The sequence below is a fragment of the Mytilus trossulus genome, chromosome 6, assembly GCF_036588685.1.
Source record: "Mytilus trossulus isolate FHL-02 chromosome 6, PNRI_Mtr1.1.1.hap1, whole genome shotgun sequence".
Classification (NCBI taxonomy): domain Eukaryota; kingdom Metazoa; phylum Mollusca; class Bivalvia; order Mytilida; family Mytilidae; genus Mytilus; species Mytilus trossulus.
Window position 1 is genome coordinate 34201521 of NC_086378.1, and position 27111 is coordinate 34228631.

Below are 27111 nucleotides of genomic sequence, written 5' to 3' on the forward strand. Positions count from 1 at the left end.
ACGAATAAATATAATTTCCGGTAAAAATAAACGCATGTGAATTTTTCATTTTTATGAAATAAATCGCAGAAAATGTTAACAACAAAGACTTTTATCAAGAAGACAAAGAAAGGGAGTATTATAAAAATTGTTCGAGAACATTATCTTCGTGATGACATAACATGTGGATGTCAGAGTTGTACAATCTGCGACAAAAACGATGTCAAACCTTTGGAAAGCAAGCCTGTCAACAAAAGCAAATTATGCAAGAAGTCACACTATCTTATCTTGGATACCAATGTTGTATTTCATCAGGTATTACAAATAACAGGTTCTTTGTTTATTTATTTAAATCCATGGTAGTTTCACCCACACACCTGACCTGTTCATCACTGGTACATAATTTTATGTGTTGACATAAGTCAAGCTGGGACCATGGAATGTCATAGTCCAAATAATTATGACGTCTTAAAAGGCTATTATTATTTTTAGCTCACCTGGCCTAAAAGGCCAAGTGAGCTTTTCCCATCACTTGTCGTCTGTCGTCCGGCGTTAACTTTTACAAAAATCTTCTCCTCTGAAACTACTGAACCAATTCAAACCAAACTTCATCTGATTGATTCTTAGGGTATCTAGAATAAAGTTTGTGTTTTAATTCCCATTTCATCAAAAAACATGGCCGCCATGGCTAAAAATAGAACATAGGGGTAAAATGCAGTTTTTAGATTATAACTAAATGAAAAGGTAAATGAAAAATAAACAAATTGATAGCCGATTTGTATAGATGAAAGACCGTCATCCAGCTCCAGAAGCAATGAAGCAGCACATGTATTTTAGATGGGCAAATATACAATTTTGATATAGAATTATCTCTGACATCCCTAGTCCAAATAATTATGACGTCTTGAAAGGCTATTATAATTTGTTTTCTTTGATGCCTTACTTCGACATCCTCACGCCGAACTCATAGTTTCAGTTGGACTGTGAGAGAGAATTCACTGCTTTATTAAAATGTTTAGCTGATTTCTCCTCAAGATGCTTCATTTTAGGGGTATACAATATATTTTTGAACCAAACTTAGTACATTTTGACGGACCTTAATTTCCAGACAATGTAAAACAAAAGTTTCGGAAATTCAGGTCTGTCAAATTTTAACAAGTTTGGTGTAAAAATTATTTTATAATCTCCTAAAAAGAAATCAGATAAACGTTTCAAAAAAATGCAGTCGACATGTTGCCGCCTTAATTGGAATTGTTACTTATATTATTATTTCTGTAGGGATTAATTGGAAATATTTTGCACAAACAAACAAGGGATTTTACATGTTTTAAAAAATGGTTGACAATCAGATGAACCATTACGAAATTCCAAATTACATTTGTCTTGAATGTTTCTTTTTTAAACCTTTTTTTCTTTCTTTTTTAGATCGATGTAGTTGAAGATCCCTCCATTCAGAATGTGATAGTTCTACAGACAGTTTTAGAGGAGGTAATTTATATCATGTATATTAAACATGTTAAATGATACCAAATAAAGATATGACTTATATTATTTAAATATTTTCAGTATCTCCCTCCTTATTTGGATTGACAAAAGATTGTATTTTTTATGTGGATGTTTGGTTTCATGGTTTTGCGTAAGTCTGCATTGAAGCCTTTTATAAATATAATATGGATTGTATATTCAAATTTACCAATGAAATCCAAGATAATTAGTAACCCCGGAATCATGATAAATCTACAGTACATGTAATAAAGCGGAAACATTTATTTTCTATGCAAAAGTTCTAGTACCAGTTGTTGAAAAGCTATAAGATTTATTATTTTAGTAGTAAGTATTGTCAATTTATCAGTAACCTACATGTCCTGCAATGTTTTCAGATTCGACACAGAAGTGCTCCTGCCTACAAGAGAGTGAAAGACTTCATAGCAAATCCAGACAAACATTTCTACACATTCTGTAATGAATTCAACAAGTAAGTTCATATTTAAAATTTATGATTTAGAATAAGAATTTTCCAAAAACATTTTTCTCCATGTGTTTGGCAGCTACAAGATATATTTCTGAAGGATATAATAGATTTTTCCAGTAAATGTCTGATGTGTATCACTTGCATACCTGCCAATTTTTGAAAATGCCCATGGGGGTTTTAGCGCGCAACAACAATTTCAAAGGTTACAATTCTTTGCGACGACTATTTTGCGCGGGTCTAGAAAAAGTGCCATATTTGTAAGATGAGTTTACATGTCTTTTTCTTAAGTTTATTTGCATGATTCTAGTTATTATATCAGCAGAAAATATGAACATGTAGCTGTAAGACCAGGCATTATTTTCATGTGTAAGGATACTAAATAGTTGTTTACTTTTCAAATTCAAAATTATACACAAAGAAGGACATTTATCATGTTGGGAACAACACCTAAAGATACCCCCTCAATGTTCGGACATAAAAAAAAACACTTTTAAGTACAAATGAGCACACATTCATATTATTTGAAGAAACTTTTCCCAAAGAACTCTACATCTTATGATCTATCTGGTATTATCATGATTATATCTTCTTTATTATTCAAAATAATCTGACCCTTTTCCAAAAATAATGTCAGAATTTCCCAATTTTAAGTTAATAAATCTTCATTTTTCTATTGTTATTTTTACAAGAGTAAAATGACCCCTTGACTAAGGGTAGTCTCTCATTTAAGGGATTCCTCATGTTGAATATGGGGGGAGGGGGGGGGGGGGTCCATGTGAAAAAATGAATAGTACATTATACTTTAAATGATTTGGTAATTTAATTGAATTCATAAATAAAATTATGTTACAGCAAGTGTATGTAATGTCAATAAATTAGTGAATAAACTACTATTTATTATCTTCATGGAAGTACTGAATCATTTAAGTTTGTCAATCAGCCATGCTTTTTTTCTTATTCTGTGTAAGAACCTCCTTGCAGTTGAAAAATCATTTGCCATGTTCACGATTTTACATTTCTGACCAACAAACAGAGGAATACAAACACAAGTTCAATATCTAGCATGTTAAAATAATCTTGAGAGAAAACGTTTTTGATTGGTTGATCAAGTTAATCATAAGAAACATACAATTTGATTGGCTGAACACGATTGTCCTCCATTGTACACAGTTCAAAATCGGGAACATCAATATTTTTCGTGTAGATTTTCACCAAATCGTGTTTTAGAGGTTTTTTCAGGAACACGATCGTGCAATCGTGACAAAGGGTCAAAATCGTGTAGTACACAACTAAATCGTGAAAGTTGGCAGGTATGTCACTTGGAACATCAATAAACATTTTTTTTCATTTGTATGTTTCTTGCTTCGTCAAGAAGATTTGATAATCTACTCACAGTCATTACATGATAGATACATGTATCACCGTAAAAAGGATCCATTTTTTTTCAGAAATCTCGTCATGTATATTTCAAATATTAGGAAGGCCTTAAGTCTTGTGATTGATAATAAATGTAGCCTAACAGTGTATATGTACTTAAAAGTAAGATAAAAAAGAACCTTAAATTTCAAAACATGTAGGATTTTTAATTTTTTCCTCTACCCGACTACATTGTTGCTAGCCTAAAGCAGGTAAATCATAGGTGAATTAGTGTCTAAAAGTAGAATGATAATTCTGTTTGAAGAATTTCAAGAGGCTGATTTTTGTGGGGAAAATTGGTTGATTATATAAGGAATCAATGAGACATGACTGGATCATGCTCCCTCTTAGGCAGCCAGTGGGCCCCTTCCCCAATGGAAAATATCTGAATCCGCTACTGCTTTCAGAATTGAAACAAGTTTGAAATATTGTTATCTGTTTGGTTTCTTTCACTTTAGAGATACATATGTTGAAAGACAGAAAGGAGAGAGTGCCAATGACAGAAATGATAGGGCTATAAGGGAGGCCAGTCTGTGGTACAAAAGACATTTAGAGGACCATTCTTCAGAAGATATTGATATTGTCTTACTTACAAACGATGAAGACAACAGAACAAAAGCCAAAGCAGAAGGGCTGCAGTCATTTACAGGTAAAGAAATACCAGTACAAATGTACAGATTGTTCTCTTTTTTTTTTCTGAAATAAAAAAAACTTTACCCAAATGTAGTTTTAAACCAAAAAAAATTCATAGAATCAACTTTTGCACATATAATAAAATAAGTTGGTATATGTGTAAAAGACTCTACACAACTACTGTTTAATAGGAAGAAATTAGTTAAAATATCTAAATAAATTTGTATATAACATATTATAAACAGACTTGAATGATACTAGCTTGTCACTTTTATAGTCTATAGACTTTTTTGTCCCGGCCGATAAAGCTGCTAATAATATTAATATTGTTTGACGTAAATTTTACATTGAGGTTCTGAAAAAGGAAATCACCAATTCACCAACATTCCAACTGACTCCATTTTCAGAAAACGAAATCTGTAACAAACATAAACTTTTAGCCACCGCTTTACAAGCAGAGCCAAATACAATGAAAGTCCCAACTATGTATTGGCTTCCAAAGCTACACAAAACCCCTTACAAATATAGATTTATTTCGTCTTCAAGCCATTGTTCAACTACTAAATTGTCTATTCTTTTTACCAGCACACTTGGTACAATTAAAAACCTTATAATAAATTGTTCAAATAAGGCCTTCGAAAATAGTGGAATAAATTACTTTTGGAGTGTCAAGAACTCGTTGGAAGTACTTGATAAATTGCATGCTCATATTGGTGATTTTGAATCTGTTCAAAGTTTTGATTTTTCTACCCTGTATACCACATTGCCTCACATTCTCATTAAGAAAAAATTCACACACCTAATTAAATGGGCATTCAAAAAATCAGAATGTGAATATATATGTTCAAACTCTTTTAGGTCATTTTTTAGTAGCAATAAACAAAAAAACTATGTTAATTGGACATGCTTTGATACTATATATGCCCTTGAATTTTTACTAGATAACATTTTTGTTCGCTTTGGGGAGTCCGTATATCGTCAGATTATCAGAATTCCAATGGGAACTAACTGTGCACCACTTATTGCGGACCTCTTTTTGTATTGTTATGAGTTACAATTTATGACAAAAATAAGCAAAGACCCATCAAAACAACATTTGATAAACAAATTTAATAATACTTTTAGATATTTGGATGATATTTTGGCTCTCAATAATGACGACTTCAGTATGTATATTAATGAAATTTATCCTGCTGAACTTACTTTAAATAAAGCTAATACTAATAATGACCACTGCCCTTTCCTCGATCTTGATATCTATATCACTAACGGAAAGCTGAATACTAAAATTTATGATAAAAGGGATGATTTTTCATTTCCTATTGTTAATTATCCGTTTTTAGATGGTGACGTTCCCTTGTCACCATCTTACGGTGTTTATATATCTCAACTTGTACGATTCGCTCGTATTTGTAACAATGTTTTAGATTTTAACGAGAGAAATTTATGTATTACTGAAAAATTATTACACCAGGGTTTTCGATATCACAAACTAGTCAAAACTTTTACTAAATTTTATCATCGGTATAAAGACATCATTCGTAAATATAGCTCAACATGCAGACTTTTTATACGTTCAGGTATTTCACATCCAATTTTTTATGGAAATATTCTTTATAAAGCACAAAGGTGTCAGTATTCACCTCAGAAACTTACAAAACCTTTAAATAGACTGATTAAGAAGGGATATAATTACGATACTGTTGTCAAGTCATTAAAGATTGCATATTTTGGCGTAAATATTGAGTCACTGATAAGGTCTTTGCGTCGGAACTAAAGACATTTATTCTAAAAACCGTTGTTGGCATGACACGGGTTATGTTCTTTTCATATATGTTATGATGGTATGATACTAAACCCCTAACGGGAAGAATTGTGCCTGAAGTTCATATGATGAAATCATAATCTTTCAGTCAGTTTAATTGAAGTCTGGAGCTGGCATGTCAGTTAACTGCTAGTAGTCTGTTGTTATTTATGTATTATTGTCATTTTGTTTATTTTCTATGGTTACATCTTCTGACATCAGACTCGGACTTCTCTTGAACTGAATTTTAATGTGCGTATTGTTATGCGTTTATTTTTCTACATTGGTTAGAGGTATAGGGGGAGGGTTGAGATCTCACAAACATGTTTAACCCCGCCGCATTTTTGCGCCTGTCCCAAGTCAGGAGCCTCTGGCCTTTGTTAGTCTTGTATTATTTTTATATTAGTTTCTTGCGTACAATTTGGAAATTAGTATGGCGTTCATTATCACTGAACTAGTATATATTTGTTTAGGGGCCAGCTGAAGGACGCCTCCGGGTGCGGGAATTTCTCGCTACATTAAAGACCTGTTGGTGACCTTCTGCTGTTGTTTTTTATTTTGGTCGGGTTGTTGTCTCTTTGACACATTCCCCATTTCCATTCTCAATTTTATATAAATATTTTCTTTTGTTTTACAGTTCAAGAATATGTTAAAAGTTTAAAAGATTGTGGTTCTATTGTTGATCGTCTTTCTAGTACTGGTTCTCACATGGTAAGTTTTGTTATTTTTTTAAATGAAAAAAGGGCATTGTAAATTAAATGTTTTCAATGGAAATTTTTATTGACAATTACACTTACATGTATTGTAAATCTGTGATATCATCTATCTTATATACACTTCTGATACCTCTATTTTAAAAATCAAGCAAAAAACTCACTTTTCATTAACTCAAAAGTTGCTTTTAATTTTTCTTGATTTGTTGAATTATTATTCCAGCATTGTAGATAATCACAGCAAAAAATTAAATTAATGTTCTTTTCAATGGTTAGGAATTGATAAAGCTAAACCAGAAATAAAATTACTCAAAACCAAAGTATGAAAAAAAGCTGCTTTAGCATGAAAAAAAACCAGGATTGTCTTGCTTCCTGTGATATTAAGAAAGTTATATAATTAATAGATCTATTTTTTCAGAAATTTGGAGACAAAATTATGTATCCTGAACACCTGCCTTTGTCCACAATACAGAGGGGTATAAAAACTGGGAAATATTTACAGGGAAGTTACATGGCTAGCAGAGAGAATTACCTGGAAGCTAACGTCAGTGTTCATGATCAGGATAGAATGGTAGGATTTCATTTGTCTCCCTTTAATTTCATTGTCTGACAATTGTCCGTATTTAATTTCACTGTCTGACAATTGTCTCCCTTTAATTTCACTGTCTCAAAAAATTGAATGGCAAATGAAGAGCTTGTTCCATTCTTAGTTGTTGATTGATTTACCAGTCATTCATACTACTGTGGATTCATTTATTTTCGTGGATTGAGGAAAACTTAGATTTTCATGGATATTTGAATTCGTGGTTTGCTGATTTCTGTGTACAAAGCGTATAGAAAATTTGTAATTCGTTGAACATATGAATTCGTGGTTCACTTGTACCCACGAAAGCCACGAAAATTGGTATCCAACGAATAATAATGAATCCACAGTATATATGTGAAGATAAAATGATATCATTTACTTTACTTCAAGCTTATTGGTCTTGAAATTTCATTTGTTTAGTTTGCCGGTTTTGTAATAAAAGAGAAATTACAATTAGGCCACCCTCTCTGGTAAAAAAAAATCTATACAATTACTTGATTCCCATAAACACAAGGCATTAGTTTAACATATAAAGTCATGATATATTTCAATTGATAGAATATAGCATAAGTTGATTGTTTCACAGGTGTTACATTTAGTTCAAAAGTGGCAAAATTAGGTGTTTTTGGCTTCATCTTAAAACTGAATTACAATAGAAAACTCTGATCAAGGTATTCAAATAGGTATACTGTGGATTACTATTGCTTCTCAAATATACAAATTGCTGTTGTACAAAAATGTATTCCATTTCAGATTTTTGTACAAGGTCACCAGAATTTAAACAGAGCGGTGAAGGATGATATTGTAGCTATTGAACTGTTACCGGAGGAAGAATGGAGTTGTCCATCTTCAATGGTGTTGGAAGAAACAGAAGAAAAAGCTGATGAAGATAATATGGAAATTGAGGTTAGATGAGAGTCATTATTGGAGGTCTGACGTTTAATTACTAATTATTACCTAAATGTTTATGGGTGTACAAAATGCAGTTTTGTTCAGTATGGAGGCAACAGATATATTATAAAATTAAAAACATTCCCTATATTATCTCATTTTGGCTAAATGATTACTGAAATAAAAAAAAAGAAGTAACGGCATATATTTTACAGTCATTTGTGTGTTGTCCAACAAGTATGACTGTGTATGATTGTACTAATAAACCTGATTTATTGTCTAAAAAGTCTTGTATTTATATCAGTTGTCTTGAAATGATTTGGCAAATTTACTAGATATCAATTTAATAGAAGTCAACAGCAAGAACATTTAAAATGCTTTCAATGCATGGAATGAGATGGTTGTGGTGGTGGGTGGTATAAAAATCCCATTAACATCGTTATGTGGCTTGAATTATTATGTGTTCTTTCAGTTTAAACATTTCATGACTAATGGGAAATTCTAACTTTGCAGGAAAAACAAATGAGGAAAAACAAAGTGCCTAAAGAGTTAAGACAGCCAACAGGGAAAATTGTGGGAATTATTAAAAGAAACTGGAGGCAGTATTGTGGTATCCTACAACCATCAGCATTAAAGGAGGTGGGTTAAGACATATAAGTGTATGTAAAATTTGCTTTCAACCCCACTGTAAAGAAATTTGATATGGTTTTTGTAAAAACATCAAAGTGGTGCAATGTAACATAAGAATAATAAGTTTCCATAGTGTATAGTGTAAACAGATTATGTTTAAGTGTTGCTGACAGTTATAAACTATATATTTATTTTTTTTGGTACCCAGATATGAAAATATTAATGGTGTAAGGGAAGTAACTCTTAGTGTTTTCCAATTTATAATGAATAGTCAAGATAAGTATGTACTTGTTGGGTTGGCAAAATTTTGCAAAATGGTTATGTCTGTATTTAAATGATAATACCGTATAGCGGGTTATTTTCGCGGGGTGTAAATTTTCGCTTATTTTCGCGGATAGAACAAAATCGCCAAAATAAATTCCGCCAATTTAAAAGTGTACATGCAAAGGTATTGATAAAAGTTTCGAAACCGCCAAAATAATAACCGCAAAAATATTTCGTATACCTTATTCAATGCAAATCGCGAAATTTTACACCCGCGAAAATAACCCGCTATACGGTATATGGATATTACTCTTTCATCTGCATACACCTACTTCATATGTATGTATGTTAGTTCATGCATTACTATTGTTTGTAAAAGGAGTAGGGGCATTAAGACCTGGTTTTGGCCCAAGAAAATAAAATGCTTGATGACTTTTTCCAATTGGCACATAATGTTCAGACATGCATAGGGTAAGAAAATATAAATGAAAAACATTAAGATTTTAATGTGATGACGTCACAATTACGTCATATTATGTACTGTTTTTCACAAAAACGATGAAAAATACAGAATTAAGGCTGTTTTCTATCTTTATTTCTGTTGTGGAAACATCGTGCGCAGCCTTGAAACAAAAAAATAATTTAACAGTGGCTTTATTATTACTTTTGACAAAATCTCACCAAATTTTAAGTTGTTTCTTGGGTGCGCACATACTTTTTTTTCAATCTAAAATATACTTAAAAATTTGATGAAAAACAAGGAAAATTACGAAATTTGACAAAATATGCAAATGAAGTCATGATTTGTTGCCATGGTAACTTGTTCAATGTCAAAAATTGTTTTATTTTTCTGAATACCTTTCACCTTAGATACTTTTCAGTAATTTGAAAATATTTATGATAACAGTTACTTTTAAATTTGCAGTAATTTTGGGCCAAATAAGGGCCTTATTGCCCCTACTCCTTTATTGTACTATTATGCCTCATGTGAGGCCTTTGGTGAAATAAAAAGTTTCAAGTACCAAATAGCTATATATATATTGGTGCATGGTTCAACATATATCTTCAAACAAATATTTTCACACACACCTTGTTTTATGGTTGTTGCATTTATCATTGTAATTTATTTGTATAACTGAATAATGAGGGATGAACATAATATACTAGAAGTACTTGAAAAGAGATGTGAAAGACACCAGAGGGACATCTGGAAAATTAAAAAAAAGTTCGACAAACAATAGTACACAAACAAAACATAGAAAACTAAAGACTGAGCAGCATGAACCCCACCAAAAACTTGGGGTAATATCAGGTGCTCCAAAAGGAAAGCAAATCCTGCTACTGAACACATGTGGCACCTGTCATGTTTCTCATGTTAGAACACACCAGTTTGAATAAGTCTAATTCAGTAGTGATCCTACTTTGGATTATACATCTACATATGGGTTTATTTACAAGGGTGGTTTTGGTCTAAAGAATGCCTTGAAATAGTCCCATGTTTTTTTCTTCCCCGAAGGAATTGAATTTAAAGATTTTTATATTTGAAAGATCACCAGATCTGACCAGATAGCCTTTTATTCAGACATTGTATTTATTATTTTAACAAAACCTGATTTATTTGTAGTCTGATCATGAAGGTGGATAAAAAATACTGCTCTGGTTAATTTGCAAATTTCAAAATATGAGTAAAATCTAGATTAGGGATACAAATTTCGAAAACAAGAGAACAGGTACACATATCTGCATAAAAAACCTTCTTACAGTGTTAGTTAGTAGACACATATCGATTTAAAGTTTTATACATGGTTTAGAAGCTTGTCTGTTGTTGAAAACTATATTTTGACTAGATTGTTTGAAATGTATAACTTTGGTTTATATTCATTTGATATTTATTTTTTGACAGAGCACCAGACATATTTTTACGCCTGCTGACAGAAGAATCCCTAGGATTAGGATAGAAACCAGACAAGCACATGATCTAGCTAGTCAGAGAATTGTAGTAGCTATTGATAACTGGCCAAGGAATTCAAGATATCCTCAGGTAAAGCTCTTGTCTAATAAAATTGAGAATAGAAATGGGGAATGTGTCAAAGAGATAAGAAGGGGCGTTAGTACCACTGCTGGTAGAATGTTTTGACCCTTATTACTTCATAGTCATATGTTATTTGAAAATACCATGTCTTATTTTCAACTGTTTTTTAAGATATTCATTTCAGACTTCAAACCAACTGATTTTTGCAAGCAATTTATTTCATGTTTAGTAGTATAACATACATATAAGCTATTTCAAATGTCTAAAACCTGAATCTTCACTTGTATAAAAATATCAAGAAATTGAGAAAATCATGAATATTGATTGATTGATTGTTGGTTTCTTTACGCCGCTCATGAAAATTGATCTGAAACTGCAAAGTTAGCCTGTATACAAGTAATTAAGTTGGTTAACAATATATTAAAAACAGCAATTAGATATCTGGGAACAGAATTGTACAAAAAATGGTGCATTTGTGTTTGGCAATTACTAATTACCATATACCGTATACCAGATGATTTTTCGCTGGGTGCAAAATTTTCGTGGATAGATCAAAATTGCCAAAATTAATTCCTTCAATTTAAAAGTATACATGCAAAGGTATTGATAAAAGTTTTGAATCCACCAAAATGTTTTGTATACCTTATTCAATGAAAATCGTGAAATTTTACACATGTGAAAATAACCCACTATTCAGTAGTATTTACAGACTATTCCGAGACCCATGATGGAGAAGGTCCAAACATCTGTCACTATTCATATTGTGGAACAGGTTTTCCTAGAATATTTACATTTACAACAAATATGCTTTGTATTTCAAAAAATTAAATTTTAAAGATTTTAAAAATATTCTACCAACTGCCTTGAATAAATAATAGAAAAATTAGCAAAATTCAAAGGCACCATATTACTTTAAACAATAATAAAACAGAAGAAGGCCTTATTCATGTAATTTCTTTTTTAGGGGCATTTTGTGAGGAAGCTAGGTAACATAGGAGATAAAGATACAGAAAATGAAGTTTTGTTACTAGAACATGATGTTCCACATAGTAAATTTTCAGAAGCAGTGTTGAGTTTTCTGCCAAAGATGCCATGGTCCATCACAGACGAGGTAAAGAAATGTAATTGTTCAATAATTTCCATTTTGTATAAGGAGGAGAAACATTAGAGTCACTATTTCTTAGCCAATAGTAAATTCAGAAAAATATAAAGGATCAGGTTAGCAATAATAAAAACTTGCATTCATAACTTCAGTAGGGATTTTTCTTCATTTAATTTATGTAATCTTATTAATTATGCCCCCGTATACCCCCGCTTTGAAAAAAGGGGGTATACTGTTTTACCTCTGTCTGTCCATCCATCCATCCATCCATCAGTCCGTCAGTCCCATGAATATTTTTGTCGCATTTTTTTCAGGAACTATTTGACAAGGATTTCTGAAATTTGGTTTCAGGGTTTATATAAGTCAGTTATACCGTGTGATGCGTTTTCAGAGTCATCACTCATCAACTTCCTGTTTACGGAATATGTGTCATTTTACACATTATAGCCAAGTTGAAAATTTTAGTCACATTTTTCTCGAACTATTTGACGAGGAATTCTGAAATTTGGTTTCAGGGTTCATATAAGTCAGCTATACTGTGTGATGTGTTTTCAGAGTCATCACTCGACAACTTCCTGTTTACAGAAAACATGTATCATTTTACACATACAGTTAACTCTCGTTGTCTTGAACTCGGTTGACTCGTAATTTCGGATGAGTCGATGTTTTCACTTGGTCCCGAACTTTGTTCCATATAAATGTATGTAATTCAACTCCTGATGAGTCGAAATTGGACGAGTCGAAATTTCAGCTGAGTCGAATTAAATTTATGGTCCCAAGGTTAACAAAAGCATTCAAAATTCATTATCTATCTTGAACTAATACACATATGTCAAAACATGACCTCCGGGATTTAAATGGATTGAAGAATTAATCTGACAATACACTGGTAAATTTCCGGTCACTGACCACTGTATTGATTTATGACATGCTATTTCCATAAGTGTTTACTAAGAAATTATATAAATAATTAGTGATACATTGTTAATATTCATGAAAAAGTATTTAAAATGTTTACAAAACAATTGATTATGATTTATACTAATGAGCTTGGGTGCGTATAAAGTGAGATTATGATTTCCGTAAATAATCACCTAAAACTACTTAATCAGCGTCTTTAATCTTGTTATATTTTCTTTTGAAAAGAAAGAGTGAGATTAAACAGAATGAAGAGAAATATAAATTTTCTAAAATCTCATGTATCCCAGAATAAACAAATTTGTCAACTATAACCGACCTAAATAACGAAACTAACAATTGGAAATTACTCTCTCGAAAAAAAGCCATAGGAAAAAGTAGTAACTGAAACAATAGAATAAGTAAAAATAATGTTATTATAATAATGAAAGACCATGACATTTAAATACATCGATCTGATATAAGAATATTGATCCCCTCCCCATATTCCCCCGGATTTATTTTAGCTTAACCAAGTTAAGCAATAGTTGTGTCCCTTGGTTTGTCAAACTTCCGGTTTTGGTTTGAGTTGAACTATGTGTATCTCGAAATATTTCTCTGGTCCGACTGACTTCAAGATAACGAGGGTCAACTGTAATAGCCAAGTTGAAAACTTTTGTCCCATTTTTCTCAGGAACTACTTGACAAGGAACTTTTAAATTTGGTTTTAGGGTTTATATAAGTCAGTTATACCGTGTGATGTGTTTCAGATTCATCACTCGACAACTTCCTGTTAACTGAAATATTTAGGCGGAAGTATCATCAGTGAGCAGTAGCTCACAGTTTTACTTGTTAGATTTGGCATAATTTAAGGTTAAGTTAAGGATTAGCAAACATAAATACAAGCAATTATATATTTAAGTGTTATTAGTTCACCAATTGATGTTCGTCAGATCTCCATGTAATTATCTCTAATTTTTTTAAAGAAATAATTGTCAAAATTGCTGCATATTGTCACAATTTTTTTATAATATTGAACACACCAATGTTGATGCTTGAAAAGTATGTTTTAAAAGTGTCTTAAAGGATGGTCTATTGTTTAATTTCCATGAATAGTTATTAATGTGTATTCAGGACATGGACATGTTAATGTGATAAAATTATGAACCCTGCTTTGCACAAAAACAACAGTGGTTGGTCCACACGAATTTGATAGTTGTATTATTGTCAATTATACCACATCTCCTTATTTTTATACTGAGCTAGATTTTTAAAATACTATTCAACAGGATTAAACATTTCACCAGACTTCTCTAACTCATTTTTGTACCTAATCTATATTTTAACAGGACAGGAAGAAAAGACGAGATTTACGACATATAGATATTTGTAGTGTAGATCCACCTGGTTGTACTGATATAGATGATGCTTTACACTGTAGAGAACTGGACAATGGTAATCTTGAGGTAAGTTCAAAGGACTGATTTCCACTGGAGAACAAAGTTCTAGCAATACATTGTTTATAGAAAATTTCATTTAAAGAAAACATAAGGCCGTATTGCGGCTTCAGTTTAAAATTGACATTATTTTGTAATATCTTTTTGCCTTAATGGCAGATGTGCTATTACTTTAATGTTTTTGGCTTCTATGATGTTTGGTAGCAAATATGTCTTGCAGATGTGTGAAATTTTAAGAATATTATAAACTTGATAAATGATTAATGTTATTTGTGAATGGTTACATTACATGTATGTTTCATTATAATCTGTAATTTTGATTGGCTAAAAAAAAAAGCTTTCATAAAATCATATTAAATCAGTTTAACATAGAAGTAAGATTTGAAGTAATGTGCATAAAAATAATACTGCAGACAGACTAAATAAATTTTATAATTATTTTTTTAGGTAGGAGTACATATAGCTGATGTTTCACATTTTATCAGACCAGGAAATGCCATGGATAAAGAAGCTGCCAAGAGAGGGACCACAGTTTACTTAGTTGATAATGTGAGTTATAATATTTTTATAAAGAATGTTGCTTGATCAATCTTTACACAAACTGCAGAATCAAATAAAAATAATAAATGTCTTAAAGATGCGTTGTATTTAGAGAATAAATAAATGAATGAATAAATCAGAATAAACACTTAACTACGGGTAATATAAAATTTAAAAATAACTATACTATAATGAAAATTAGATATAAGATACACAAAACCTTTTTTGTAACTGAAATAGAATAAATAACATCAGTCACTGATAAACCTATCTAGTACGCTACCATACATTGACATTTTCTAACAATGTGTACCATTGGTTATGAATAACATTATGAACTGTGGTCATCAGCATTGCCATCTATCCTTTTAGTGATCACAATTGAGCAAAAAAGGTAACAGATGGAAGCAGGAAATATCTGACGAAAAATCAAATTTTGACCTGAGAAAAATGTGTTTATTGCTGTTCTTCATCTTGTCATTAGAATACACCTTATCACTTTTTGTCCATCATTACTGGACATCACAAAAGTTTGTGAAATTTTTTTAACATCATAATAGAAAATATCTGACGCCACAATGGAAAATTGATTGTTGTAGGACTTCAAAAGTTCAAGCAGGACAGATTTACAAATAGAGATAAGGTATTACACTTGTTCAGAAAACAAAATTCAATTTTTTTTGCTTTCTTGCAGAGAATAGATATGGTTCCAGAATTACTCAGTTCTAATTTGTGTTCATTGAGATCTAATGTGGAAAGGTAGGTTAAACAACATTTTAGAAGTGTATGAATATGTGATAAAAGAAAAGCAGTATATATAGAATAATAACTAGTTTTGTTTTTGATACTGACTATATCATGTGGAATATCTAGACGAGCCCGTTAGTTCAGTCAGTTTCAAAAACAAAACTACCTACTATTCTGTTTATAGATAATTATGACGTCACATCATGTATGGCTTAATATTTTCAGTAATACAGCCAGTACGTTGATACTCGAAAATATTAGGCAGTAAGATCAAAGGGAAAATATACAAATTACCAATAAAACTCATTAATAGAACTTTTGAAAGAAAAAACTCATTTTGATATTCTAGTCTCCTTTTATTAGGAACTTTCCGTCCTGAATTTCCCTTGGTATTTTTGTTATTTTACTTTTTGTCTCATCAAATCTATTGAAAGCGTTACCTAAATATGCTAAATTTAATCTGTTCTTTTGGATACAAGACGTGATGAAATTAATAGTTCAGTGAAGTAAGGAATCTTAAGAACTTGTCTTAACAAACCTCCACTGAATCTTATAACCTCTTTGTTTTAAATAACAACCTCCCCATAAATTTCAAAATTGCTGTGATGAATGAACCATCTTTTTTGTTTTATTTTGTTAGGGTCGAGTAATGCATGATTGATTATTTCAGCCTTTAAGAGAGATGTGATGTTAAAACTCAATAAGACAAAAACCCAAACACACCAAAGGAATATATTTTGTTTTAATAACATTAAATTTTTTGATGTTTTAAAAAAACTTTATATTTTTAGATTTGCCTTCTCAGTGTTATGGGAAATGACCAAAGAAGCAGAAATAGTTAAGATAGATTTTACAAAGAGTATAATATTATCTAAAGTAAGTGCTATTTTACATGTTATTAAGAGCTATCTAATATGGTTTCAAAGAGCACATACAATGCAACAGTGTCTAATTCAACTCTGTATTTCAATAAATTGTTTAACAGCAATTCGCATATAAAATAGTACATTACTATCAAAACTGATGCAGTATTAAGAGGAGAGGATATATAGAAAAGGCAGTAACTCAAATTATGTGAAAAAAAGTGTTTTTGACTACTGTAGATTAATTATTATTTGTGGAATACAAACTTTAGAGGATTTCATGGGTACAGGTAAACCAACATTTTTAAATGGCAATATAGGAAAGGTGTATTGACATAAGTAGTCTCTAAACACATTAACTCCAAATGGAGCTTTCGTTAGTAGAAGCCATATTAACTATGTGTATCAGTGAGAAAAATGTAACTCTGAACCACCGGTTAAATCTAAACTGCGGGTCAAATCTGAACTGCCATTTTATTTAATCGCCGGTTAACTCAACCGCCAGTTACCATATCTATATTAATAGGATGCAAACATTAATCCACCATTCTGCCTCTGATGAAGTCCTTTTTGAACCGTAACTGGTCAGGCTATGAAACATCACCAGGCGCTGTTAATTATGTGTATTGGTATATATATAACAGTTTTAAATGTTCAACGATTTTCAAATTTCCTATTGGTTTGTACAGAGACATTTGCAAGACCACAAAATTAGATATCAACAAAAATGAAAAATTTCCTCAGTCCACGAAAATTGATACCCATGAAAAATAAATAAATCCTAAGTATCAAGAAATTGTGAAAAAAAAGTGTGAAAATTCTAATAAAAAAAATCAGTTTAATGCGAAAAATTATACACCACACCAAAAGTATAGATAGAAAACAAATTGAAACTTGATTGATTAGAGATCCAAATAAAAAAAATAAAAAAAAATAAAGCTAGAGTTTTAACTTCATTCAAAGAATTAAAAAGAATTTTGATTTTTGTCGAGCCTTCGACTTTAGTCGAAAAAGCGAGACTAAGCGATCCTACATTCCGTCGTCGTCGGCGTCGTCGACGGCGGCGTCCACAAATATTCACTCTGTGGTTAAAGTTTTTGAAATTTTAATAACTTTCTTAAACTATACTGGATTTCTACCAAACTTGGACAGAAGCTTGTTTATGATCATAAGATAGTATCGAGAAGTAAATTTTGTAAAAATAAAATTCCATTTTTTCCGTATTTTACTTTTAAATGGACTTAGTTTTTTCTGCGGGGAAACATTACATTCACTCTGTGGTTAAAGTTTTTAAAATTTAAATAACTTTTTTAAACTATCCTTGGTTTGTACCAAACTTGGACAGAAGCTTGTTTATGATCATAAGATAGTATCCAGAAGCAAATATTATGAAAAAATAAATCCATTTTTTCCGTATTTTGCTTTTAAATGGACTTAGTTTTTCTGCAGGGAAACATTACATTCACTCTAGTTAAAGTTTTTAGAATTTTAATAACTTTCTTTAACTATCCTTGGTTTGTACCAATCTTAGACGGAAGCTTGTTTATGATCATAAGATAGTATCCAGAAGCAAATTTTGTAAAAAAATAGATCCATTTTTTTCGTATTTTACTTTTAAATAGACTTAGCTTTTCTGCAGGGAAACATTACATTCACTCTAGTTAAAGTTTTTAAAATTTAAATAACTTTCTTAAACTGTCTTGGGTTTGTACAAAACTTGGACAGAAGCTTATTTATGATCATTAGATAGTATCCAGAAGTAAATTTTGTATAAAGATATCTCCATTCTTTCTGTATTTTACTTTTAAATTGACTTAGATTTTCTTCCAGTTAACATTACATACAGTCTGCAGTTAAAGTTTTTAAAACATTTATTAGATTCATTAACTATCATAGATTTTTACCAAACTTGACAGAACCTTCTTACAATCATAGGATAGTATCAAGAGGAATATTTTTATTGATTTTTTGCCTCATTTTTGTTGAGCCTGTGATTAACAGCAAAAGTAGGCGAGACACTGGGTTCCGCCGAACCCTTACAAATTTTCATACATGTCAGCATTTTTTGATTGATTGATTTGGATAGGGCCTACTTTATTTCAGCTGAAGTATCTGCATTTCTTGGTTTCAGACATGTATATTTATTATTTTATTTTGTTGAGCATACAAATAATACAACTATAATTTGACAAAAATAATATTGATAAGCATAATTAACAAGCATCTGGTTATTAAAATATTACATTTTTCAGGCATCCCTTACCTACGCTGAAGCCCAAATGAGGATAGATGATCCTGCCATGACCGATAACACAACTAAAAGTTTACGGTGGTTAAATAAACTGGCAAAGATACTGAAACAAAGAAGAATTGATAACGGGTAAATTAGCAAGGAATAAGCACCTAAAACATTTGTGTTTCAGTCAATTGTATTAAACTTATTTTTCTTGAAATATATTGAAAAGGATTGAAAGATTTTATTAATAAATTTTGTTATAATGAATGTTCCCTATTGGAACTTTGATAACAAGGATAAATTTTGTAACAAATAATTATTTGAAATGAGTTTTATTTTTTTTATATTGAAACCAATAGTCAAGGAGGGATGAAAAATTCTGAATATAGTTTAATTGTTTGTTTCTTTTCTTATCCAGAGCCTTGACATTGGCCTCATCTGAAGTCAGATTTAACATTGACAGTGAAACCCATGATCCAATCGATGTACAGACAAAACAAATCAGGTATGGTATCATAAAGGGAAAGAGAAAAAGAAGGCCTTCTGCCACTTGGGCCTTGACGTTTGAAATTTAATTTTGTACTGTGGATTCATTTATTATCATAATTCTTTTTAATCAGTCACTGTATTTAAATTTAGTTATGTCTACTATAAACAGAAATGTTTTTTTTATGGCCCCCCATCAAATTTGTCAGGGACATATAGTTTAACCTCTGTCTGAAATTCCAAAATTCCGTAATTCTGTCATTCCGTCATTCCACAACAAACCATTATATGTTGTTTTTTTCTAAACAACTTTAGATATTGGACTGACTTTTGATATGTGAGTTAACTATGATGAGTTACAGATCAAGTTTGAGTTTCGTTCCACTTCACTGATTTTTGTCGAAAAATTACAGGCTTTGGACTTTGATAAAATGTTGAAAATCTCGGTTATATGGTGTTTTTTAATGCCTTAAGATTTTGAGCAGATTTAGAATATGTGAGACTACCATCTTGTTTGTGTCCGCATGTGTTGTTGAAATTGCAGATTTTTCAAATTTTTGGAACAGGGCCATTTGTGTCGTTTTGACACATCTAGTTTTAAAGTGAAATATAGTTTTGATGTACTGATAGATTTATTTCCTGCATTACAATAGGAGGTTGTTATGTTAATAGTATGTTTTTCTTTATATAGGCTCATTTGTTAATTCGGTATCAGGTGTAAGTTTAAGGTGATTTTTTTTAAACCATGTCGGAACATCAACATGAAAATTAGTTCATTATGATTGGAATTTTTTGTAGAATACTCAAAATTAAGGTTTTGACCAAGATTTTGCAGTAAACATTGAATGTGATAATGTGAGTAGAGCATGGATGGACCTAGTGTCCTAAGGACACATAATCTTCTTTAAATTGGTGTCTACTAGCTGTGCACCAAAAAATTAAAATACGCTTATCACATGCAAAACTGTGTTAAAAATTTTCATGTCAACTTTTTCAGAGATACAAACTCAATGGTAGAAGAGTTCATGTTGTTAGCTAATGTTGCCACAGCAGAGAAGACGTTAAGGGAGTTCCCCAACTGTGCCATGTTACGTAGACATCCTGCACCACCTCCGTCTAACTTTGAACCTTTGATCAAAGCAGCAGAATCAAAGGTAAAATACTACGGATTTATTTATTTTCTTGGATTGAGAAAATATTGTAGTTTGTGCATATTCATTTTATGCCCCACCTACAATAGTAGAGGGCATTATGTTTTCTGATCTGTATGTCTGTTCATCCGTCTGTCTGTTCGTTTGTCCATCTGTACGTCTGTTCGTCCTGCTTCTGGTTAAAGTTTTTGGTCAAGGTACTTTTTGATGAAGTTGAAGTCCAATCAACTTAAAACTTAGTACATGTGTTCCTTATGGTATGATCTTTTTAATTTTAATGCCAAAATTAGAGTTTTGATCCCAACTTCACTGTCCACTGAACATAAAAAATGATAGTGCATGTGGGGCATCCGTGTACTAGGGACACATTCTTGTTTGACAAAGTCAGCATACAACCTTTAGAAAATTACTGTATTACTGTATAGCTTGAAACCATGAGCCAAAACCATGTCAGCAGTCAGCTATAAAAGGCCCTAAAGTGACAAATGTAAACAATTTAAATAAGAAAACTAACAGCCTGATTTATATACAAAATAACAAATATGATATACAACAACAAAAACAACAACCACTGCTTTACAGACTACACACTTGGGACAGACACATTCAGAATGTGTTAGAAACATGTTTGCCAACACCAAAACACCCCTGTCTGATGTTTTATACCATAGATATAGGAAGATGTGGTGTGAGTGCCAATGAGACAACTCTCCATCCAAATAACAATTAAAAAATTAAACCATTATAGGTTAAAGTACGGCCTTCAACACGGAGCCTTGGCTCATACCGAACAACAAGCTATAAAGGGCCCCAAAATTACTAGTGTAAAACCATTCAAAACCATGCATATGGCCAAGCATAAAAAATAGTCGAATAACTAATAATACGTTGGTTAGTTCAAATGCACTGTTGTTAGAGCTGTTCCAAAATTTATCAGATGGGGGAGTTCAGGTACTCACATTAGTTAGATATTTGCGGTTGAAGTTTACTGACAATTTTGTATAAATAATCATAGGTAAATTGAAACTTTATTTTTTTCTGTTCTCTGTTTCATTCTCAAACTGCCCTAAGCTTCATTAATCTAATATTTAATATGCATTTTTACTTTATTTCATTTCTACAGGGTTTTAAATTAGATGTGTCTAAAGGAAAAACATTTGCCGACAGTATAAAAGGTGCAGTGATTCCAAATGATCCTTACTTTAACACTATGTTACGTATGATGGCCACACGATGTATGATGCAGGCTGTGTATTTCTGTAGTGGGATGTTACCAGAATCAGAATATTTCCATTATGGTTTAGCTGCTCCTATTTATACACATTTTACCTCTCCAATTAGAAGGTACATATAATGTAATGTTTAAAAAGAGACTATTGAAATCTCCAATTAGGTACATATTGCATAATGTTTTTAAAAAAGAGGACACAGACCTCTTCAAACAGAACCAACCATGTAGCCAAACAAGGTCGTTAAAATCTTCCATTGTACATAATGTGTAAAAACAGAATAAATATGAATAATAAAATAATTTTTAAGATCTTAGCTGAAGACAATCATGCGACATAAAAAGTTGGATTTTCAACACTGACAAAATATCAAATTATTTGATACCTGTATGATGCATTTTCAGATTGTGAAGGAACTTCTATAATAAATATATAATAAATATAGATCAGATATTTAACATAACTTATAGTTTTTCCAAACCTTGATATGGATTATGAATTTTAAAAAAAACACAAATGGGTGAATGTTCTTCAGTTTTACAATTGTTTTTAAAAATATTTGACAAATTCCTGATTTCAATATGAAAAAGTTCTTCAATTTAATAATCTTTGTCAGATAAATAATATTACAAAACAATGAAACTACAAAAAGTTGACAAAAAGCTGAAAATATGTGGAGATTAATGCTGGACAAAGGGAGATAATTCTTAGTAAATTATTTTCCAGATATTCTGATATAATTGTACACAGATTGCTAGCCGTTTGTATTGGAGCAGATACATCTTATCCAGACTTATTAGAAAAACATAAAAGTCAGGTAAAGACTTAAATGCAGTAACAAGAAAATATAGGAAATATAAAGCCATTGATTGCCACTTGATTTGAGAAAAAAAAATTGATTGAAATCACGTACTATGGATTCATTTATTTTCATGGGTACCAATTGTTGTTGATTGAAGAAAACTTGTATTTTTCATGTATATTAAATTTCCTTGTTTTGGCAAAGTCTGCAAACATTTCTTTTGAAAATTTGTAATTCGTTGATCAAAATATTTGTGCTTCCCCTGTTCCAACAAAACCCACGGAAATTGGTATCCAACAAATATAAATGAAAAAAAATCTGCATCAAATATAACATGCAACTGTATGGCTTTGATATGTTTTTATGATATGGTAATGAGCTCTGCCTTGTAATAGATCGCCATGTTGAATTAGATGTGTACTTTTCTAGCAAATTTTAAAGATTTTTTTTGGAAGGCAGTTTTTGTCAGCACCCACCACCCAGACAAGTGTAATTGAGAATTATAGTGCATTATAGTGTGAAAAGTTGCTCTGATACCCATCACCCATGTATTATTAATACAATGTGCCTTCCAACCCCCCCATACATATTTTTCTGGAATAGCCCTCAATGGAATGAGTATTGTTTTATGACTGAATGCCCTGGCATAAACATTACTCAATAAACAAATGGCAACCACTGCTGACAGTTATTTTATCGTTTTTCTGTTTCAACTATTTGTTTTTTTTCTGCCTTAGAATGAATGTAAGTTAAAACTAAATTAGCAGTATAATTTTTATTCTGGAAAATAAGTGTCTGTATAATTTTATTTACAGTTACTAAGCAACAATCTGAACTACAGACATAAGATGGCACAGTACGCAGGGAGAGCTTCTGTCAATCTCCATACACACGTGAGTTGATTATAAATTTAGCTAAAAAAACAAATACATGAAAATCACCAGAAAATATCTAGTTTATTTTATATTACCAAAAATTTATAATAAAATGTCGTGAAATTTCAAAATGACTTATTTCCAACTGATAAAAACAGAGATTTAATGCATATGAAACACAGAAAAAGATGAAAACAAGACACAAATCTAAAACAATTTCAAAGAAAAACTTCAAATTAAACACATTTAAAGAGGAACGAAAACCCAGAAAAAAATTCACACAACAGTTAAAAATGGCTTACATGTATGTTAAAAACATTTGTACAATTACAAGACATATGTTTATATTTGAATCATGCATTGCGAAAGAGAAGGTATTAACGTTCTTTTACTTTTACTTAACTTTTTGCCAATTTATATTTGTCCAAAATAATGAACTTTGTAATTTAAACAAATTTTATAAGTCATAATTGCTTTGCAATTCTCATCTGTTATTTCATTTACATGAACAAATTTTACATTTGTATTTCTGTCATAAAGAATCAACATTTTTTTTAATCATGTAAAAGGAGCAAATATTTTTGTTACTTCAACAGTATTTCTAAGTTATTCTCCTCACAACAACAAAATTTTAGACTATTTTTCAATTTAGCAAATGTCAAGTGAAATTTGAAAAAAATATTTTTAATGCAGTTGTACGGTATTGAGTACCAGTAGTTTAATTTTATTTCATTGCTGGATAGCTATTATTATTATTTTTTATTATCAATAGCTCTGTTTATTCTTCTACAGATTTTCTTTAAGAACAGAGCAGTTGATGAAGAGGGCTATGTATTATTTATACGTAAGAATGCTCTGCAGATATTGATCCCTAAGTATGGATTAGAGGGAACACTTTACATCAACAAAGAGAAGTCAGGTGTTACATTCACCTTCAATGAAGAGGTTTGTTTGATTTTGTTGATTTAATGCTAGAACATCCCAATTCATTTTTGCAACGATTTCAATATGTGCAATACAGGTGTATCATGGGCTATTGGTGCAGTTGTTTATATTGATTCTGTACTGGCTTGAGTTTTTGTTTGAACCAATGTAAAATGGGTTAAGTGAGAATGTTTGTTTACTTTGAACACCACCAACAACACATGAAAACTGGGTTACCTTCTGCAAGGTTTTTTTTATGAAAAAATGATTATTGGAAATATTTCCAAGAATTTTCAGTGGTAATTTTGACATCCTTTAATATGTGTGAGATTTGTCTGAATATTGTAACTTATTTTTACACAATGTTTTTTCTTTTTAGAAAGCATGTTTATTTTTAAGTCAGATCATGACATGAGTTTTTTCAAGGAATGTTCTTTAATTCTTTTAGGAAAACACCCAGTCATGTGGAGATGTTACCCTACATGTGTTTGATAGAGTTGTGATACAGATTAGTATTGACCGATCTAATGTCCAACATTTAAAACTTTGTCTTAAATTAGTTAAACCTGAGGTTAGTACACTATGTTCTACAGCTATTGGTCAGCATATTTATACATGTAATGTACTATTATACCAGATGTCATCTCAAAATTTTATGGAAGCTATTTGAATTTGAGAGGGAAAACATCAAAGAAACCAAAAGTGCCAATTTTTATAGGAAATTCGAAAATCATAATAACTGGCAATAACGTGAAGGCTTTCCAAATCAACATTTTTTAGAAGTGAAACTTGTTGTTTAACAACACCTAAACATGTAATCTTCTTTTCATGACTCTTTTACTTTTCTAGATTATAAATGTTTGCATTACGGTATAACCTCATTTGTATTCTAACAGAAATATTTGTATTTTATAGTATTATGTTGAAAAGTAGTAGAACTTTCAAAACATTTTATACAAGTAGGATAAATGCAGAATTGTTCATTTTAAATTAACTCTTCCTTTCAGTGTGATTGTGATGAATAATTATAATGCAGCAGGGCTCACACTACTTCAACATTATAGGGAGAAGTGACTTCTCTTTTTGAAACTGATAGGGAGAAGTGGTGATATTTGAAAGAGAAGTGCTCATTTGCGCGGTGCGCTACAATGTTTGGATTTTACTATAGTATAAAGGGTCATATATTGTTCAATTCATATTTGAGTATACAATTAAAGTAAAATTTCAAATTAAAAGTTGTTAAGTTTTACTAAGGTTCTTGTGAGAAACTTTCAACTAAACATTTAATATCTAGCACTATAAAAAAAAATTGTAAAGAAATTATAATATATCAATTACAATTTAATTCAAAATTATCTTATGTATGAAATTCAGTGTTTCTCATAAAAAAATATATTGATATTAGTGCAATAGTCTCAGAGTTAAGCAACTTTAATCAATAGTTTGAAACAATCCATAACAATCCATAAAAAATATAGGGAATTATATACACCAATCAATTAAAAGTAACCAAAAGTCTCTTAATGCATGTGGAATACGTAAGTTTTCCTTTTAGGGTCAATATTCTTCTGTCAGCTGTTCCATCCGTGCGTCCGTAGTAATTATTGTAAAGTACAGATTTCGGTCATAACTGGTCTGGTTCAGATCCGTAGTTTAGAAATTGGTCAATGGCGGACAAAATGTACAAAAATAAACGATGTTTGACAAGTTATTTGGAAAGGAACATGACGTTTTTAATGCAATAAATGGATTAAACATTTACTGGAGGCAACTTTTATCACGTTTAAATGAAGTAACAAACTTATTTTGTTGCCAAAATTAAGGTTGATGTATGTTTTCGAGAAAAACAAACACCGTAACTTGCAAAAATGCACGAAGTGACAAAAAGTTGTATTTTTATCAAATAACCTGCTTCACACTGGGCATACAATGCTTCAACCTCTTTTCTTAAGATAATGAACCTTTTATGTCTTAATTTCTTTAATTATCAATAAAAAATTGATGTTTCATCAACTTGGTAAAAATTGAAAATGTCTGGTGACAGAAGCGACTGAAAGCGAGTATTGTCAATAACAGGGTGACTTGTTTTCACTTTTGGGGGTCGGGGAAAGCGAAGTGACGGTCGGGAAAGCGACTTCTTCGCCCAAGTCGCCTGGTAGCGTGAGCCCTGTGCAGTTTTTAACAACCAGGCATTATTAAACAACCAGGGATATGTAAAGATGTAGAAGTGTAAGAACCTATTTAATCAAAAGAATGATAAAAGATAGCTTTTATTGAAACTTTTTTATTTTATAAATTGTAGATATCTGGCTTCAGTGTACCACCAGCGCCTAAACAAGACATTAAAGAAGAATCTAAAGACGAACCTCCAAAGAAGAAAATAAAAACATAAAAACAATTTTTGTCAATATCTGAAACAATGTCTATCGGTATATGTTTCCTACAAGAATTCCACATCTATATCTGAAACAGTGACAGTTTCCATTACTTTATGTTTTCTACAAGTTTTCCACCTGTGAAATACTAGTAGATTTGTTATCTTTGAATTGTTGTACACAAGGTGTATTGATCTGCCAACTTGTTTGTTTCTAGGATGAAACTGCATATTATTTGTGTATTTTTATGAAATGTAAAAATCATAGAAGAAAAAATTCATGGAGACTTCTTTTTATGCCCCATTTATTGGCATTATGTTTCCTGGTCAGTGTCTGTTCTTTCGTTTGTTCGTCTCTCCATCTGTCTTACCGCTTCAGGTTTAAGCTTTTGATCGAGGTAGTCTTTGGTGAAATTGAAATCCAATCAACTTGAAACTTAGTATACATGTTCCCTATAATATGATCTTTCTAATTTTAATGCCAAGTTAGAGATTTTCCCTCATTTCC

At 31.1% G+C, this 27111-nt stretch overlaps 1 protein-coding gene across 1 annotated transcript; it reads left to right on the forward strand.

Annotated features, from left to right (window-relative positions):
* The first annotated feature begins 4 nt into the window (after positions 1-4).
* LOC134721209 (exosome complex exonuclease RRP44-like) lies at positions 5-26884 on the forward strand. Its single transcript, XM_063584014.1, has 23 exons — positions 5-294; positions 1405-1467; positions 1860-1954; positions 3826-4016; positions 6442-6515; positions 6936-7088; positions 7857-8009; positions 8508-8633; positions 10792-10929; positions 11885-12031; positions 14269-14385; positions 14824-14925; positions 15611-15675; positions 16455-16539; positions 18779-18906; positions 19181-19267; positions 20246-20402; positions 21523-21743; positions 22355-22445; positions 23246-23323; positions 24098-24250; positions 24678-24800; positions 26532-26884. The coding sequence occupies exons 1-23, from the start codon at positions 73-75 to the stop codon at positions 26619-26621; spliced, it is 2859 nt and encodes a 952-aa protein (XP_063440084.1). The 5' UTR covers positions 5-72; the 3' UTR covers positions 26622-26884.
* Positions 26885-27111: the final 227 nt, after the last annotated feature.